Source organism: Cryptomeria japonica, chromosome 2 (genome assembly GCF_030272615.1).
Source record: "Cryptomeria japonica chromosome 2, Sugi_1.0, whole genome shotgun sequence".
Taxonomy (NCBI): domain Eukaryota; kingdom Viridiplantae; phylum Streptophyta; class Pinopsida; order Cupressales; family Cupressaceae; genus Cryptomeria; species Cryptomeria japonica.
The window spans coordinates 51,338,030-51,356,645 of record NC_081406.1 but is presented as its reverse complement, the minus strand read 5'-3'; the positions used below and the strand labels follow the sequence as shown (position 1 = coordinate 51,356,645).

Sequence of the window (18,616 nt, the reverse complement as noted above, 5' to 3'; positions counted from 1 at the left end):
TTTTTTAAAACTTTTTTTTTTTTTAAAAGATTTTTTTCTCTTCCTGGGCAGTTTTTTTTTGCAGGTTGAAAATTTTCCTAGGGTTTCTGCAATTTTCAACTAGGGTTTTGACCTTTCTGTTCAAGTCGAAATTTTATTTTGGTTGCAAATTCTTGGTGGGTTTTTTGAGAGCTCAATTGGGTCGTCATCAATTTTTTCTACTTGCATCGTTTTTCGTGCCTCGATTTTTGAGCTGTCAGATCTACATTTTGTTTTCAAATTCTTGGTGGGTTTTTTGAGAGCTTTTTTGGGTAGGTCTCGGATTTTTCTGGGTGCCTCATTTTCCATGCCTCGTTCACAATTTCTGCTATTTCTGTGGACGTTGGGATTTTTGCTGTTTTTTTGGCACCATTTATATTGTTTTAAGTGTGCAGAAAATTTTAATTTTTGGATTTCTTCCAAACCTCGAAATTTGTGCCAGAATTCTCCTATAGGGTTTCAATTTTTTCAGTTGTTTCTATTCTGATTTTTTTTAAATCAGATTCTTCTGTCTCTTGCTTTCACTTAGTTGACCTCGATCAACCTCGATTTTCATGATGGCATCATTAACCAACATCATGTTGGAACACAATCAAAAGTTCAACGGCCGCAACTACAACACCTGGAAACAGCATATGCTTACCATCTTTGAGTATCGTTGCCTTGATCAGCTTGTTTTGGGCAAGGAATCTCGTCCTACAACAGCAGGTGATGATCAAGACAAACATGATGTGAAGAATTGGGAGGCTGTCATGCTTATCAAACTCTCCGTCACAGATGATCAACTCCCACAGGTGCCTTCAAGTAAAACAGCAAAAGAGATCTGGGATCTTTTGAAGGATCTTCATGAAACGTCCGACAAGAGCCGAGCTTTCTTTCTAAAGAATATGTTGTCTCCTATCATGATGGATGAGAAGTCATCTATCCAGGCACATCTTACAAAGATCAAGGACATCCGTGATCAATTAGAAGCTATAGGCCGAACCATGGTGGAAGAGGATATGGTAGTGATCACGCTGAAAAGCCTTCCCAGATCCTACGAGCATTTCATTGATACGCTCAATATCTCCTCTACTAGTGTTGATTTGAAGTTTCCTGATCTTTGCAACAAGCTGCTCCAACAGGATCGATGGAAGCAGTTGTTTGGAAGTAGCGCTAGTTCATCCACTGAACAGGCTTTCACAGCCTCAGCTTCGCATAAGTACAAGGGTAAAGCTTCGTCCTTCCAACAGAAAGGACAAGGTCAAGGTCAACCTCAGCAGTCTTCCAAAAAGAAGAGCTTACAGTGTTCCTACTGTCATATATATGGCCATTTGGTGAAAGATTGCCGAAAATTGATAGCATCCCAACAATCCAAACAGGGAGTGTCCAAGCAGAAAGCCAATTCTACCACGCATCCTGATCAGAAGGAATCTGCCTTCTATGCGTTCATGGCCCAAACCTCCTCTGATGATGTTCAATCATCAACCTAGTACATTGACTCTGGAGCCTCTCGACATTTCACACATCGTCAAGATTGGTTTACAGAGTACATGCCTTTCACTGATTTCGTGATCTTTGGTGGAGGTGAATAGTATACTGTTGTCGGCAAGGGCAACGTTCAGATTTCATCTGGTGGGAGGGATTTAATATTCCTCAATGTATACTTTGTACCTGGTATGAAGCTCAATCTACTGTCAGTCAGTCAGATTATGCAGCATTCACCACAACTGGATGTCGTCTTCGGGTTGCACAAGTGCAGCATTGTTGACAACGAGACTCGCACTACAATTGCAGTTGGTATTGAGGATCATGGTCTTTATAGACTTGTTGATTCTACTAGTTCTCAGGAGCTCGCCATGGCAGCTAGGAGTACTTCCATCAGCACTCTTTGGCATCAGCGATATGGGCATCTCAATGTCCACTATCTCTCTCAGTTGGTTCGAGAGGATCTAGTCGTAGGATTACCTGAGATTCAAACTCAGAATCATGGAGTTTGTGGAGCGTGTCAAGCTGGAAAGCAGCATAGGACTCCATTTTCAGATGGAGACGCTTGGAGAGCATCCAAGGTCTTGCAACTCGTTCATGCAGACATTTGTGGTCCCATGAACACTCCATCAGTCACTGGATGCAGGTATTTTCTATTATTTGTTGATGATTTCAGCAGACGCATGTGGGTTTATTTTCTTAAGCAGAAATTAGAGATGTTCACCATGTTTCAAACGTTTAAGGCCTTAGTGGAAAAAGAGTCTAGCTGTTAGATAGTCACTCTTCGGTCCGACAATGGAGGGGAATTTTGTTCTACAGAGTTCACCAACTTTTGTGCATCACATGGCATTAAGCATTAGCTTACCACACCTTACACCCCACAGCAGAACGGTGTTGTTGAGCGCAGGAACCGTACAGTCATTGAGATGGCTCGGTCTATGTTGGAGCATAGAAATGTTCCAAAACACTTTTGGGCGGAAGTGGTCTTCACTTCAGTCTACCTTCTGAACCGGTCTCCCACAAAGGTCGTTAAGAAGATGACTCCAGAGGAAGCTTGGTCTGGCAAGAAGCCCAAAATCAGTCATTTGAAAGTTTTTGGCTCTACAGCTTATGTTTGGATTCCAGATGCCACGCGGACCAAACTGGATCCAAAGAGTCAAAAATTGATGTTCATCGGCTACAGTGACAACCACAAGGCATATCGGCTAGTTGATATAGACACTAATCACCTCATATGCAGTTGAGATGTAGTATTTGATGAAGAAAGAGGGCCTTTTCAGCCTTCCTCTCCTGATTTGAGCACTGAGGATCACCCTCCAAAGGCTGTAAGTATGGGTGTTCATCTTCCCTTAGCTCCACTTGATGGGAGGGATTTAGTTGACTCTGAAGTTGTGGGGTCCCCCAAGCATGACATTGCACCCCCTGACTTTCCTCAAGATCTTCTCGATCCACATCCAGAGGAGCTTGCTCCAGATATTCCAAGCACTCTTCATCCTGCAACAGATGTTGGTACTTCTACTCTCTGGCCTAAGTGGTGGGCCAAGACCATTGGTGATCTTCATGATGATGAGCTCATTGAGGGTAGATCTGTTCGAGGTAAGAGCCAACAACACACAGTTAATTTTGCTCTTATGGCCAACATTCACAGTATTTATGAGCCTCAAACATATACAGAGGCTAAAGGTGTACCTGAATGGGAAAAGGCTATGGCAGCGGAGCAACATAGTCTTCTGAAAAACAACACTTGGGTATTGTCTGATCTTCCTCCAGGAAAGAAGCCCATTGGCTGCAAATGGGTGTTTAAAGTCAAGTATAAAGCTGATGGAAGTCTTGATAAGTACAAGGCTCGATTGGTGGCAAAAGGGTTTTCACAAAAGGAGGGCATCGACTATGAAGAGACATTTGCTCCCACAGCCAAGATGAGTACCATTAGGCTTGTCCTCGCTCTCTCAGCTCAATTTGGATGGAAAGTCCATCAAATGGACGTCAAGAGTGCCTTTCTCAATGGTGATTTGCAGGAAGAAGTCTACATGATGCAGCCTCCAGGTTTCAAGGTTGCCGGTAAGGAACACTAGATATGTAGACTAGTCAAATCACTCTATGGCCTCAAACAGGCTCCTCATGCATGGTACATCAAAATTGATAAGTACTTGATTGATCAAGGCTTTCAAAGGAGTCCTTCAGATCCCAATTTGTATGTCAAACATACTAGTGATGATATTCTATTTCTAGTAGTCTATGTTGATGATCTCATCATTACTGGCAATGCAGCACATCTGATCATGCAAGTCAAACAGAATTTGTGTCAGCATTTTGATATGACAGATTTGGGACTTCTCCATTATTGTCTCAATGTAGAGGTTTGGCAGACTGATAGCCACATATTCATTTCTTAGTCAAAGTATGCCAAGAGCCTATTAGATAAGTTTTGAATGCAAGATTGTAAACTTGCATCTACACCTATGGAGATAGGGCTCAAATTATCAGCCAAATCAGATTCACCTGTAGTGGATGAGTCTTCATTCAGGCAACTAGTGGGCAGCCTCATCTATCTCACTGCAACTAGACCTGACATCAGTTATGTTGTGAGCTATATTTCTCGCTTCATGTCAGCCCCAAAAGTTGAACATTGGGTTGCAGCGAAGCATGTGCTTAGATATGTGAAGGGCACTCCTGATTTTGGCATTCTGTACAGCAGAAGCAAAGATCCTAGGCTGGTTGGTTTTACAGACTCAGATTAGGCAGGTTGTGTTGATGACAGAAAGTCAACTTCTGGGTATGTTTTCAGCTTGGGTACAGGTGCAGTCACATGGACCAGCAAGAAGCAACAGGCAATAGCTCTTTCCTCGACCGAAGCAGAGTATCGGGGAACTGTTAAGGCAGCATGTGAGGCAATTTGGCTACGTAGGATGCTTGCAAACATGCAAATGTCTCAACTAGGACCTACTCCCTTGTTTTGTGATAATCAAGGGGTTCTAAAATTAGCCAAAAATCCAGTCTTCCATGAGCAAACAAAGCATGTGGAGCTTCATTGTCATTTCATCTGCCAGCATGTTGAAGATGGATCAGTGATACTGCAGTACATTCCTTTAGAAGATCAAACTGCAGATATCCTCACCAAGTCCTTGAGCCCGGCAAAGTTTCTCAAATTTAGAGGGCAGCTTGGTGTGATGGATAGCATGACCATTAAGGGAGGGTATTAGAATATTTAATTATATTTTAGTCACCTATATTTAGTTCCTTGTTTAATGGTCATTTAGCTTTTTAGTTAATTAGCTTTTAAGCTTTATTTAGCATTTAGCTTTTTCTTTTTAATTAATTAGCTTTTAAGCTTTATTTAGCATTTAGCTTTTTCTTTTTAGTTAATTAGCTTTTAAGCTTAATTTAGCTTTTAGCTCTTTAATCTTTTACTTTAACGTTATGTTCTAATTATAGAACATCGTCTTGTAACCTCTATATATACGTGTGTATATCGTTCAATGTAATTATCTGATTATTGAATCATTCATTCAATTTATTTTTCAGTTACTACTAATTTGTAAAATATTATGGCAAGATTGTTGTCCTTCTCATAGCCATATAGAAAAAAGATTTCTTCTAGTGGTCTTCAACTATAAAAGTAACATTTGATCTACTTAAAGGGGCTATGTGCACCACACCACTTTTTTCTATGTTGGATTTCTCCAAAACATGTCATTGAAAGTGATACTTTGGTTTCTAGATTGGGTTTTGTTCTCATGCAAGAAGGGCAATCCCTTGCCTTCACTAGTAAGGTACTAACTAGCAAAAATCTCGCCCATTCTATGTATGAGAAGGAGATGTTAGCTATTCTTTAAACAGTCAACAAATGTCACCAGTACATTGTTGGATGACACTTCTACATTAAAATTGATGGGAACAGTCTCAAATCTCAAGTATTATTCAGACCAACAAGTTTCCTCTCTAGAGAAACAAAAGTGGGGTTGGGGTATGACTATGAGATAACCTACAAGAAAGGAGATGATAATGTGGTAAAAAATGCAATATCATGTCAATTTGAGGACCATCGTACTCAAACTGCTTTATCAATGTCCATGTCTACTTGGCTAAATGATTATGTCTGCTTTATCAGTCTAGGCTAGGAGCCCCAAGCACACGAGAGGTGTGGCTTAAGGGGGGGTGTTGGTGTTGGAAATAAGCCTTTACAAATGAGGAGCCAGGGCTTATATAGTGCCCACAATACAATTCAATGGCTCAGATCAATTTGAGATGAATGGCCGAGATTTTACAATAAAAACCCTAATTAGGGTTTGTTACAACAAACTCAATTCTGACCAATGAAATAATTGCATTATTCGGACACATGTCTTCTTTGGAATATTCGACCAATGGATAACCAAGGTAGGTACATCGAAGTTAGTGCCATCTTTGATGAGTCAGGTACATTGAATCTGGACAAGCTGAGGTGGACCAATCCGACTGGAGGAGTGATGACTGGGATGCCACCTTGTCTGACACTTGCAACTTGGTAGATATTCAATTTGAAGATGCTGAGAAGCTAACTTTAATTAACTCTTCTGAAACTGTCTGCTTCTTCAACGAACCCTTGCTTTAACCTCCTTTGTCTTCGATGTGCAGGATGGATGGTGTACCTTTCCTTGGAATGCTGGACTGGAAGATGTCGTCCCTGATGATGCTAGATTGGAGAAGGTCGTCCTTGTTGATGCTGGACTGGAGAAGGTCGTCCTTGTCTTGGCCTGGTCTTCTTTTAACTGCAAGACAAACCAAAAGATGATTAAGGACACATAATAAATCCATTTCAACATAGCATTTTCTACCTTAAATCATCAACAAGAAGATGTTAAAATGAAGCTTGCTCAATATTCTCTCCAGGGACAGGCCCTATAAGAATTTCGCCCTGGACCCTCTGGAAGGGTCAGGAGCGAAATTTGCATTCCTGGCTCAAATTGTTCTCACTTTGCAACTGTACTTTCTTAGATACATGCCCAAGGACGCCCTCATTCTCAACCAACACCAATCTTGATGCAAATTTCGGGCAAAAGAGGTTTTTAAGAATTTCGCTTTGGACCCTTTGGAAGGGTCAGGAGCGAAATTCACCTTTTAGGACAAAATCTATCATGTTTCCACTCCAAAATACCTTCCAAGGTAAGCACACACTAGTTTTCCTTCCTCCAGAGCCCAGGGATCCATGCCTTGACCTCTATCATGAGCAATTTGAGTGAAATTGGGAATTTCGCTCTGGACCCTCTGGAAGGGTCAGGAGCGAAATTCCTGTTTTAGGCTTATTCCTCCATCTTCTTCACTTTCAATTTATCTTGCAAGTCTTAAATAACCTCCCTCCAGTCTTTTCATGCCTTAGGAATCAAAATCCTATCTTGACACAAAGGGGAAATAGCGATTTTGATGAATTTCGCTTTGGACCCTTTGGAAGGGTCAGGAGCGAAATTCACTTTTTGCTTGCCCATTCACACCCAATTTGACTTGCTTCACTTCATCTCCTCTGGATTCCCTCACATTGAATTCATTTCCTAGCTTGGCAACATTGGTTTGATCTTCACAAGGCCTAAAAGGTCAAATTCGCTCAAAAACCTAGCCAGGGATAGGACCTATCCAGAATTTCGCTCTAGATCCTTTGGAAGGGTCAGGAGTGAAATTCTCATTTTAGCTCAAAATTCACACTTTTGATGGTCAAACATCTTTCCATGGCATTCCAAATAGCTTCTCTCACCCTAGTCTAAGCTTGACTTAGCACAAAATTTGGAGAAAAGGATAGTTTTAGTGTTTTTCACTCTGGACCCTTTGGAAGGGTTAGGAGCGATTTTCAAGTTTTGAGCATGTTCCTCCATCCTTTCAACTTCAATTCACCTCCAAGACTAAGGACACATTGCCTCACTCCTATCTAGGCCATAAAAATCAAAATTTTTACTTGTCTTGCAAAGAAAGTAGGTGATCCTAGGATTTTCGCTCTGGACCCTTTGGAAGGGTCAGGAGCGAAATCCTTGGTTTGCGCTAATTTCCATCATTTTTCAACATCAATTAACTTTAAAAGGCAAGAACATGTCTCCTTGCACCCATCCAAGCCATGAAAACCTAACGTTTGACTAGACTTGCAAGGAAAATAGGTGATTTTAAGATTTTCGCTATGGACCCTTTGGAAGGGTCAAGAGCAAAATTCACTTTTCGGCTCAATTCCTTCGAATTTGATAATCATTGATAAGTCAAATTCATTCCTAAGGACCTCTCCCATCAAAACTCACCTTAGTTAGCACTAGGCTTGGCACAAAATTGGGAAAAAAGGTGGTTTTGAGAAAATTCGCTCTGGACCCTTTGGAAGGGTCAGGAGCGAAAATCTCATTCTTGACTTGATCCTTCATCTTTTCAACTCCAATCTTCTCTAGAAGGTAACTAAACATCATTCTCATGCAAGGAACAAAGTCTTAAGCCTAAGCAAGGTCAAAAAGGTAGGCTTGTAAGGAATTTCGCTATGGACCCTTTGGAAGGGTCAAGAGCGAAATTCACCTTCTTGGCTAGAATCCTTCATTTTTTCAAAGCTTACAAACATTTCCAAAGTCCAAACATGTCCACTCTTCCCCTCAAGATGCCTTGCAAATCAAAATTTGGTCAAACTAGGGAGGAAATGAGCCTTAGGAGGATTTTCGCTCTGGACCCTTTGGAAGGGTCAGGAGCGAAAATCACAATTTGGGCTTGATTGTTCATTTTTCAAACTTCAATTTTCTCCTGGAGGCAAATATAGATTGCTTTCCATCTAAGGAGCAAGGTTTCAAGCTAAAACAAGGGAGCAAATGAAGTATATAATGAATTTCACTCTGGACCCTTTGGAAGGGTCAGGAGCAAAATTCTCTCCTCGGCAAAAACTTGATTTTCTAAAGCATCCCACTCCCTCTCAGGGCAAGAACATACTAAATCCTCCTTCATCATGCCAACGCCTAGCCAAAACGAGGAAGAAAACAAGAGATATAAGGATTTTCGCTCTGGACCCTTTGGAAGGGTCAAGAGCAAAAATCATGTTTTGACCTTGATTCTTGATTTTTCAAACTCTAATCTTCCTTGGGAGACAAACATAGACTACTTTCCTTTCATTTCCACCTTGGTCCTGACTTTGGCTAAAAGAAAAATGAGTGTTTTCAAGAATTTCGCTCTGGACCCTTTGGAAGGGTCAAGAGCGAAATTCCTAATCTTGGCCAAAATCCTTCACATTTTCACATCCCATCACCTCAAAACTAGAACGTTGGTCTAAACAAGGGAGAAAATGAGGTTTTCAAGAATTTCGCTCTAGACCCTTTGGAAGGGTCAGGAGCGAAATTCCTACTTTAGGCTAATTTCCATCATTTTGTCACCTCAAATCTCCTCTCAAAGACATATGTGCATCAAAACCTTCCCATCACGCCCCAGAAGTCAACAAACTTGGTCATGTCAAAGAGAAAAGTGGAGAAAAATGAATTTCACTCAGGACCCTTTGGAAGGGTCAGGAGCGAAAATCATCCTTGGGCTCAAATCCTAACTTCATTTTCACATTTCCTCATTCAAACAAGCGTTTTTACCTTCATTCAAGCCTAGGAATGCGTTAGTTCTAGGTTTTGGTCAAAGTAGAATGTCTTATGGAGAATTTCGCTCTGGACCCTTTGGAAGGGTCAGGAGCGAAATTTGACATTTTGGTCTCTCTGTCAGGGTCATTTTATGGAATATAACATTTAAGTATAAGTCACTTATACTTTAAGTTATATTCCATATATACTGTCAGGATGTTTGAGAGTGGTTTCGGACCTCCAAGAGTTATATTGCAAAATCTAGTTTTTGGAGGATTCTTCAGTTTTCCAGACTTAGTCAAATTTCAGGATCAGGACATTCCAAACTTAGCCAAATTTCAGGATCAGGACATTCCAGACTTAGCCAAATTTCAGGGCATTTGAAGATCAGGATGACATTCCAGACTTAGCCAAATTTCAGGGCATTTGAAGATCGGGATGACATTCCAGACTTCATCACTCACCAACTTGACCTAGCTCGGACCTTCAAGAATGATACTCACTCACCAAGCAAGACACAATTAGCAACAAGAGCAAAACCAGGCCCTAAGGAAGACTTTCAAAGAAACCCTAATTCTGGGGCCCCAAAGACTCACCTCGGCTCAAACAGAGCCTGCCATCCTAGTGATCCCCCTGGCAGCACTCAAAATGCAAAGGCTAACAAACAAAACCCTAAAAGACCTAGAAAACAAATCCCAGAAAGCAAAAAAAGTAGGGGTCCCCATTTGCAATGGGGTGATGTGTGACTACGTCACAACACTACTGTAATTCTCAATTAAGTTATATGATCATTATTATAGTCTCATATAGGTAGTTAAGTGGGCTTGAGTAATATCCAAGGCATAAGTAGGGTATGTATAGGAGCTAGTAATTAGTTTGTGATCATCATATTGCAAATTGTGTCCTCATTAGAGATATTGGAGGTTTCCCCCCTTGAAGTAGCTTAATATTTTGAACTATTATCAATTATTCGTAGCACATTTCTTAAAATATTCTTCTTTTGTGAAAGTTATTTCATTACAAAATTTTGCAACAAATTGGTTCAATTGCGTACAAGTTAGATCTTCCTCCCTTCTCCAAGCTCCACCTAGTTTTCCATGTTTCTTGTTTGAAGAAAGACCTTGGTCAACATATCCATACTCAATTTGCATTACCTAAGTTGGATATAGAGGGTTCTATGCTCTTGACACTAGAGTCTATCCTTGAGTGACATTCACAGCATCTGCAACCACACCATCACTAAAGTCCTCATCCAATGGCATGGCATGTAACCAGAAGATGCAATTTGGGAACCTCTTTTACAATTGCAACAATAATTTCCTCATCTCAGCTTTGAGGACAACACTTTTTAAGGGGCATAACATGTTAGGACCTACAATCCTAACTATTTCTTCTTAAGTAATTACTTTTGTGTTAATGTATAATTAATAAAATGCATTGGATTCATATTCTTTGTAAGTCATCCCTTTGCTAAACTAGTTATCCCACATGCTAAGTAGGTAATAACTCTCTTGGGTAGAATTAGAATAAATAGAGTGCTATGCTAGTATTATGGGTATCCATGAATTATATTGTATTGAGCATTTCTCCAAAGAGGTTGCCCCCTTGAAGCTTCAAGCCCTACGATATTAAATACTTTGATTTTATCAAATCAATACAATATTGTTCATTGTGTTTTAATTCAGCTTTCATTTTCTATATTTTGTAAATTTAGTTAATTTGTTGCATGTAGCACCATTATCCAATGTTCTCATAGAGAACCAAGAGGGCTAAGCGTTTGTGAAAATTATTCCAAGAGATTATGACCAAATATGGAGAGTAATAATTATGATTAATACTTTTGATCTATGGGTACACTTCAAGTAATGAGCAAGCCACCCTCCATGAGGTCAAGGAAAGCAATATGTGGCTACAAATAAATAAAGGAGCTAAGAATCCATGAGAAATTTTCTAGAGGGCAATTAGATATGGAGAGTCAACATTAGAATTAAATGTCTTCAATTTATGGGTATTGTTCAAGACTTCAAGTACTAAGAACACCACACCCTATGAGATCAAGGATGGCAATTTGGGCACTAATAAGGTTTTTTGGAAATTTATTCTAAATTTTTTCATCCAACTTAGTCAAGGAGGTGATGAATTACATATATATGAACAATGAGGTGGAAGGGACCTAGTTGAGCAATGACTTAGACAATCTATGGGTATGATTCAAGTACAACAAACAACACACCTTGTGAGATTAGGGATGGCAATATGGGCACTAATGAGTAAAGCATATTTGAAATTTAATCTAAATTTTTTATCCAACTTAGTTGAGGGAGTGATGACTTGAACATATGAACAATGAGGTGGAGGGGACCTAACCTATTTCCCTAACAAGAACATGGATCCAATTTTTTAACAGTAATACTGCAAGAGCACGATATGTTAAGGGTCTAAGATTTCTTTAACTGTAAAGGATCTAATTAGATAGACTATGAGAATCTCCAAGGGTGGGCTGAGGTTTTGATGCAAGAGTATGTGTGTATAAAGATTATCCATAAACTAGGGTGGTCATTCCACATGCTCAGTCATCACCGAACAAACCTAATGAGAAGAACTCAATCAACTACCTCAAGATGAACTCAAACTAACATAAGTATATTCAACTCAATGCAACATTTAAAGTACCACTCATAAATGCAGAAATAAACAATTATGTAACACAAAAAAAATTACAAAAACAAGGTAACACAAGAGAAACCCTCTAATAAGAATAAAACACCAGGAAGAGTGAGGGCCTACTCCTCGTACCTCTAATCCATAGTATAGCAAAAGTGTTTATATTGTCTCTTGGGCTTTACAAAGGTCTGCCTTCATACTGTGAGTTCCAACATCTCCACACTTTGTCTTGAAGATGACATAACCTGCAGCAATTCTTCATCGATAAAAAGATGTTATCAACTAGCAACACAATGCTCAAAACCAGCTAATTCAAACATCCACTCTCTCTCAAATGAGTTTGGATTGGTTGCACTAACCCCACTTGTTCAATAATGAGTTACCCCTCTGCCCAAACACAATAGTAATGGCCACTCAACGGATTCCACAATCGGAAAGGTAAGCTACAGATGTTTAACAACCATCATGGCTGCTACAAGCTCCCACACACAAGTTCTTGGATCTTCATTCAAGATGCTAATCATTGTCATGTTTCAGCGCTATGCAATAGTCTGAATAATGGCCTCCTGATCACCAAAAACAAGAGTACCCTCTCCTTTTTACTTGTCTTAAATTATTTTACATTACGTATGGCATAATAAAGCCTTACATTCCCATGGGAATATGAAACATTAGGAAATAGAGTGCCAAATGACACTTTTTTTGGCTATTTTTAACAGATTGTGACATTTCAAATCATTTAATTCTACTGCATATCAATTTGTTATGACACAAGGAAAAATGATTGTGTCAAACCAAGAACCCTACAAATGGACCCAATCATTTCCTATAGATCAAACACAGCCCATAGAAGTCAAAGTACACCCTTATCAGACTTGCAGCAAGTCTGAAAAGTCTGAAATTTTTTTGTAACGGCAAAAAATGAGGCCTGTATCCGGCCTATCACTAGCATAAAATTCCTCTTCTAGATGCCATAACTTTTGCATATGGACTTGAAATGAAGTTCTGTTTGTTTTGAAATCACGCAACTTTTCAAGAGGAATTTAAATATGCAAACACTTTCAGGTCTTGGCACCATATGAGGTTTGCCTTTAGTTTTGAACAGACTTGCAATTTATGAGTCTCACAGTGATCCCCAATGGTCCATCTTCTTGGACTGTGATGCTTTCTTCTTGCTTAAAGCATTTCCCTTTTCCTCATTTGTGCCCAGATTGAAAGAGGAATAGTCCCCAAGGTCATTAGAACAAAAACAGGAAACCTGCAGCACTATTGTAGGTAAACTTGCAGCATTATGAAACACTTGCAGTACTGTTTCAGGCAGTGTTCCACAGAAACGCGTTTCCCCCTCCCAGGCCCAAGTCCCCCATTCCCCGAAGCCCATACCCGCATCCCCCCTTCTCCCCGTCCCCAACAGCCGTGGAACAATGGTTTCAGGTGAACTTGCAGCTTGCTACAGGTGAGCTTCCATGGTTCACCAGTGACCTGTATTCAGAACCTACCAAATCCGATCAAGTATACCATGTTTCTGATCAAAAGAAGGCAAATAGCTTTAAATGGCAATTGCGCAAGCTATAATTCCAGTTGTACGAGATGAGTCCAATTCAAAGATAACTGAAGTGGAAAAAGAAGTCCATTTAAGAGTTTAATGAGATATAATGTGAGGTACTGGGAGTACGTCAATATTTTGCTATTGGAAGCGTGTCCAATAGGAATAGGGTTTGGCTAAATAAAACACATTTACAAGGTACTGTTCCATAGAGGTTTCTCTTCGATTTTTAATATAAATACCTTATTAAAAAGTTGTTGTCTTCTGAATATAAAGTATGTCTCTGGCCTCACTTCCTGGAAACTCCATTAGGATCATCTAAGCATATATACTACAAATGTAGAAAAGGAGGCAAGGGTTTTCGATTCTCTTTAGTCAAGAGTAGGAAAGTATTGTGCATTCTATATTTTGGAACTGTAAATAGGCACAGTGGATCTGGAGAAAGATCACAAATGTTTTAAAGTTTGGATAATTTGTAGCTGGTAATTCAGGATGAGAGGAGAACAAATGGGAACAACTAGGGCATGAGAAAGGACTGATTCAAAATTGCTGTTGAAGTAAAATATTTATTCTTACTGACAATTAGGGACCTCAGTTACTTGGTATGAAGTGTACAAAGCAATGCATATTTCCAAAACTGTGTAACATGTTGAATAAAGGATTAGAAAGCAGTTAAGTATGGGAATAGTAGGAGAGTCTGGGCTAAATTGAGGTCTAGATGCCTATAGTGATTCTTACCCATCTAAGCATTCTTCAGGCTTGTAGGTTCCTTGAACTAGGGATGGTGGTATCTACCATAGGTGAGCCAAAATGGGGCAATTGTTGTATAATATACTTGGCCATTATATAGAAATAAAGACTTCCACATTAGTTAAGACCTTGTTTACACAGAGGAATCTGGAATGAGTAAAGAATGTAATTGTGAAGATAATTTGGTCACCTATATTGATAAATTCAACTCACGTTAATCGCAATCCCATAAACAAGCAATACTTGGGAGATACAAGACGTTTTGATGGTTGTTGGAAGAATTGGTGTGCAGTCAGGGTCTACTCACATCCTGCCAGACGCTGACTTTTCTATCCAATCATGGCCAAGCAACCTTATAGTTGTTGATATACATCTTCTTAGCAAGTTACTTGTCAAATGTTTTTGCAGCATCTATATGTTGTTTTTATACTCTAATCTGGATGGTGAACTGTTCAAGGCAGCATTCTGGATCTAATACCAGATTTGTATGGTTGGACGGTATTTGTCTGATAAACTGTTGATTTTGTTTCAATAGAAATGGTCTTCAGTGAAATTAAATTGAAATACACTCTTGTATTTCTTTTCTAGTTTCTTAGAGCTTAAAGTACTATGTATTTGTACAGAGTTAACATTTACCTCAGTTGTTATGATGTGAATCCTCCTCTACCATCAAATCAAAGCAGCTCCCACACTTGAAAAACACACTTCAGATTTCAACAGTATAATTTTAACAAACGTAAGCATCTATATATGAGCTTGCATTCAACAAAATGGCTACCTACTTGTTAAGTACAATGAATGCCCCACAAAGAATGAATGTGACTGCTGCAAGTAACCATCCAATAAAAATCAATCTGCCAGAACAGGAAATTTCGTTTAAACTTATAGAATTATGAAAGTTAAGAACACAGGAAAATGTCATATTTTACAATAACCAAAATTAAATTTTCAAAGGAACAATGGTAAAACTTGAAAATGAATAGTACTTACGTGCAAATAATGTTCCTGAAACCAAGAGCAGCCAAAGCTGTTGGTCATAATCATCACAAAATCAGTTCAAACATCAAAACTTTTGAACATCATACGTGGGAAAACAGGAAGAAAAAACAGAGGAATCATTTCAGCTTCAGTTGTATACATGTGTTTGATAGCTAAAAGAAGGGCACATACGTAGACCAATAATGACTAGGAGTAGCATCGCACCAGTTACCACAACTAAGGCATCTTGGCTGCCAAAATAAAGATCCAAGTTGCCTCAGCTTCTAGAAATATCACATTAGTATAAACTTCTTATCAGATGGCTTTTAATAATGTGAGTGAAATGTCAAATAAAGATTTATATCTTACAGAGCATTAAGGGATCGCTTTAATTTGTCAGCATCGTGTGTTATTTTTTCCTCAAACTCAGCTGTTACCATTAACAATTTTTCATTCAACTCAGATATCTGCTGTTGCTCATCTTCTGGGATAAAAATCTGAGATACATTCATAATCTTTGCATCTGCTAGGTACCCTTTGACATTCCTAAGCTTCTCAACTGTGAAATCTGACTGTTTAACTACAAAATCAATGGAATGAGACATCTCATGATGAAACTTATCCTGCCCCAAGGAAAGCAATATGCATCCCACTCTGCAAAGAGACAATTAAATCCAAATTACATACAGTTATAACTTTAAAGCACACTTGAGAATGCAAATTGAAACAATATAATATCAAATAAATCAGAACAAGGATTGCAGTTTAGTAGGTAAGTACAAAGTTTACAAGCTTGAGAGCAAACTGTGAGCAAACAACCAAGTTTGCATCATGCCATAGTTTGTAAACCTTGAAATATTTTTACATATAATATGTGATCTGTAGTCATCCACGGCACTAAATAAGACATATCTCGGCACAAAAAGCAGATTTTTTTTACTAGAAATGATTCTAAATTTAAAGTTTGGGATATTTACAGGTTGAAGTCTTAAAAATGTACGGATATATCAGTTACCGTATCATGTAAAGTAGACTTCGTAATATAAGCATACATTTTGTAAATTTAAAGAGTAAAGCCAATGGAGGATATGACAGACGGATAGAACATTACACTGAAGCACATGTGAAAAGAATTATCAGTAGAAGTGAAATTCCATTTAAGATCTGTAAGTATTGTTGTTCGCCTTTAATTATTTGACTGCAGCAATAATGCACAAAAAAGGCCAAGCCAAATGCAGTAAACCACAGAACAGCAAGAATAAGCCCAGGAACACCAGTAAAACCAACAGACTGCAAAAGCAGACAATAAAATCAGTTCCCCATGTAAATATTGAAAATGATTAAAAGATGATAACTATCAGTTCCCCATGTAAATATTCAAAAATGACTAAAAGATGATAACTATCAGTCATATAAACTGTCTTGGGCTAGAATCAAGTAATTCAATGCTTGGGTTGCATTTCCTTTCCCTGAGGCAATCTAAAGACTATCAAAACTATGAAGAAATGAAGAAATCAATCATATAAAACATTATTGCACAAATATAAGTCTATGTAATTTCAAAACCAAGTAGGTTAGGTTTGGTATATTGTCAGCAGCAGCACTCACAGTATTCCAATTCCATGGTTATCCAATTGCCAAGAGGAAGCCCAAAGAGAAAATTTAAGACTAAACCTTGAATATTGGTTTGGGCAGTGGAGTGTTGCATTTTGAGAGCATGGTGATTTTAAATCCCCTTCCATTTAACGTGTTTTTCACATTGGGGATCTCAAGGTCATCTGTATTCCATGTCTCTTTTTCCTTTTTCTTTTGAATGGTTAGAAAAAAAGTCACTCATTCAGTGCACTGACACTATTTTGAGGTAATTATCAGATTGGGATGAGGTTGTGCAAAGGACTTACAGCCCAGTAGTGTTTGTTGGTAATGTTCCATCCACCTTTATACTGCCTGAATTTGTACAAAATATCAGGCCTCCTAGTTCGATGCTCAGCCAAAATCATAGAAATACTGGAATCCATGCTACTGCCGTCATCAGATGCAGGCACAGTGGGCAGCGCAGGCAGGATTTGTTTGAGTTCAAATGCATTTGAAGTCAAAATGGTCACATTTTGTTTTCCTACAAAATAGATTTACAATTAGATGCTCGAACTTAAAACCTTCCAAGTGTATTTCAGGGTGTTACCATAAAGCTATAATGCTGTGTGAATTGACCCTCCAACAAGGAGAAAAATAATTAAAAGCACAATTAGAGCATATCTTTTCTCCAACTTGTGCAATTTACAGAAATTCAATCTTCTCAGAAAGCCTTAAAAACCAAAAATTGAAGCAATCGTAAGTAAATCGGCAGGATGCAGAATTACCACTTATAAAGCTCTCCTTTGAGCGAGAGGCAACCCTGTCCGGTAAACAAAATAATAGCATATACAAAGGTAACACAATCGTCGACGAAAACTTAAGATCTCTGGTCAACATTTGCCACCTTTCACAAAAACCGAAAGGAATAATTTTTTGACAAATTTCCATCTTAAATGCCACTTCAATTCTCTAACAATCTCCTGAGAAATTTTACATACACTTCCAAAATCTGCATAGAGCTAAACTGAAATGATAATAAAAACAGTAAAGGTGGTGTTTTAGGAGAGAGCGTGCAAAAACCCGCATTTTGAAGGACAAAGAAAATATTGATGTTTGATTTGTTGTAGAATGAAAATGGGAGATGAAAGCAACATCTTGATGCTGTTTGGGTTGTCATCACTGCCATTTTATGCACGCTGATAATGCAGTTGAGTGCAAAACGATCTATGGAGACAACTGATCCCAGTTTTTAACTTTTTATTACAGTCTGATAATGCATGTCGCCCATCACGATGCAGAGCATCTCGTTGCCTTTTTTATTTGTGAAGAGTGAGGTTGGATATTGTTGTTTCTATCCACTATTTTATTTTTTATTTTTTAATGTATTCAGTGTACCTATCTTATGTAGGAAAAAGGACCCAGTAGTTGTGCACCCTAACTTCGCCTTTTTCAAAATTCTATGTGAAAATTTCAAATCACTCTGATTTTTTTACAGCAGCTTACTTGGCAAGTTCCCTGCTTATAACTAAGGTTTCGGTGCCACATCATCAAATATGATGCCACATCAGCATGTTTTTTGCCAAGGTGTCCAAAACAGCCCAAAAAAAAAGTGAGACCAATAGGTGTGCAAAAGGGCCCCAATACTTGTGCAACTGATGTGGCATCACATGATTGGTTACTTTTCACAACAAATGGTATATTTCATTCAATTATTGGTACTTATCATACAACTATTGGTGCAATGTTATAAAAAGGTTGGAGATTAAATCAGCAAGTATGGGGGTATTAAATCAACAACTTCTATCACAAGAATTGGAACACGCTCAACTATTGGGTCCTTTCCCCTAATGGTGAAATAAGGAAGAAATGTCTTCTATTGATATTCAAAAGGACTCAGCAATTTAGGGTTTTGTCTATCGGGTTGATAGAATGTATTGATCTTATAGTGTGTTTATAAGCGCATTTATAAATATAATATGGGGTCAGTGCATTCTGTTTATAAATACACTATGAGGTCAATGCATTCTATCGGTCTTATAGACAGCGTTGCAATTTAGTCCAGTGATTCATA

At 38.6% G+C, this 18,616-nt stretch overlaps 1 protein-coding gene across 1 annotated transcript in view; it reads right to left on the bottom strand.

The window, feature by feature from the left end:
* The window catches only part of LOC131046212 (uncharacterized), an 80,601-nt gene extending 62,740 nt beyond the window's left edge, over positions 1–17,861 (bottom strand). The window contains exons 1-7 of the mRNA XM_057979898.2: positions 17,331–17,861; positions 16,872–17,086; positions 16,082–16,260; positions 15,340–15,624; positions 15,163–15,221; positions 14,983–15,019; positions 14,775–14,846 (exon numbers count right to left, since the gene is read on the bottom strand). Of these exons, the coding sequence (XP_057835881.2) occupies positions 14,775–14,846; positions 14,983–15,019; positions 15,163–15,221; positions 15,340–15,624; positions 16,082–16,260; positions 16,872–17,086; positions 17,331–17,493 (1,010 nt within the window). The 5' untranslated portion in view covers positions 17,494–17,861. The remainder of the gene's footprint in view (positions 1–14,774; positions 14,847–14,982; positions 15,020–15,162; positions 15,222–15,339; positions 15,625–16,081; positions 16,261–16,871; positions 17,087–17,330) is intronic.
* Positions 17,862–18,616: the final 755 nt, after the last annotated feature.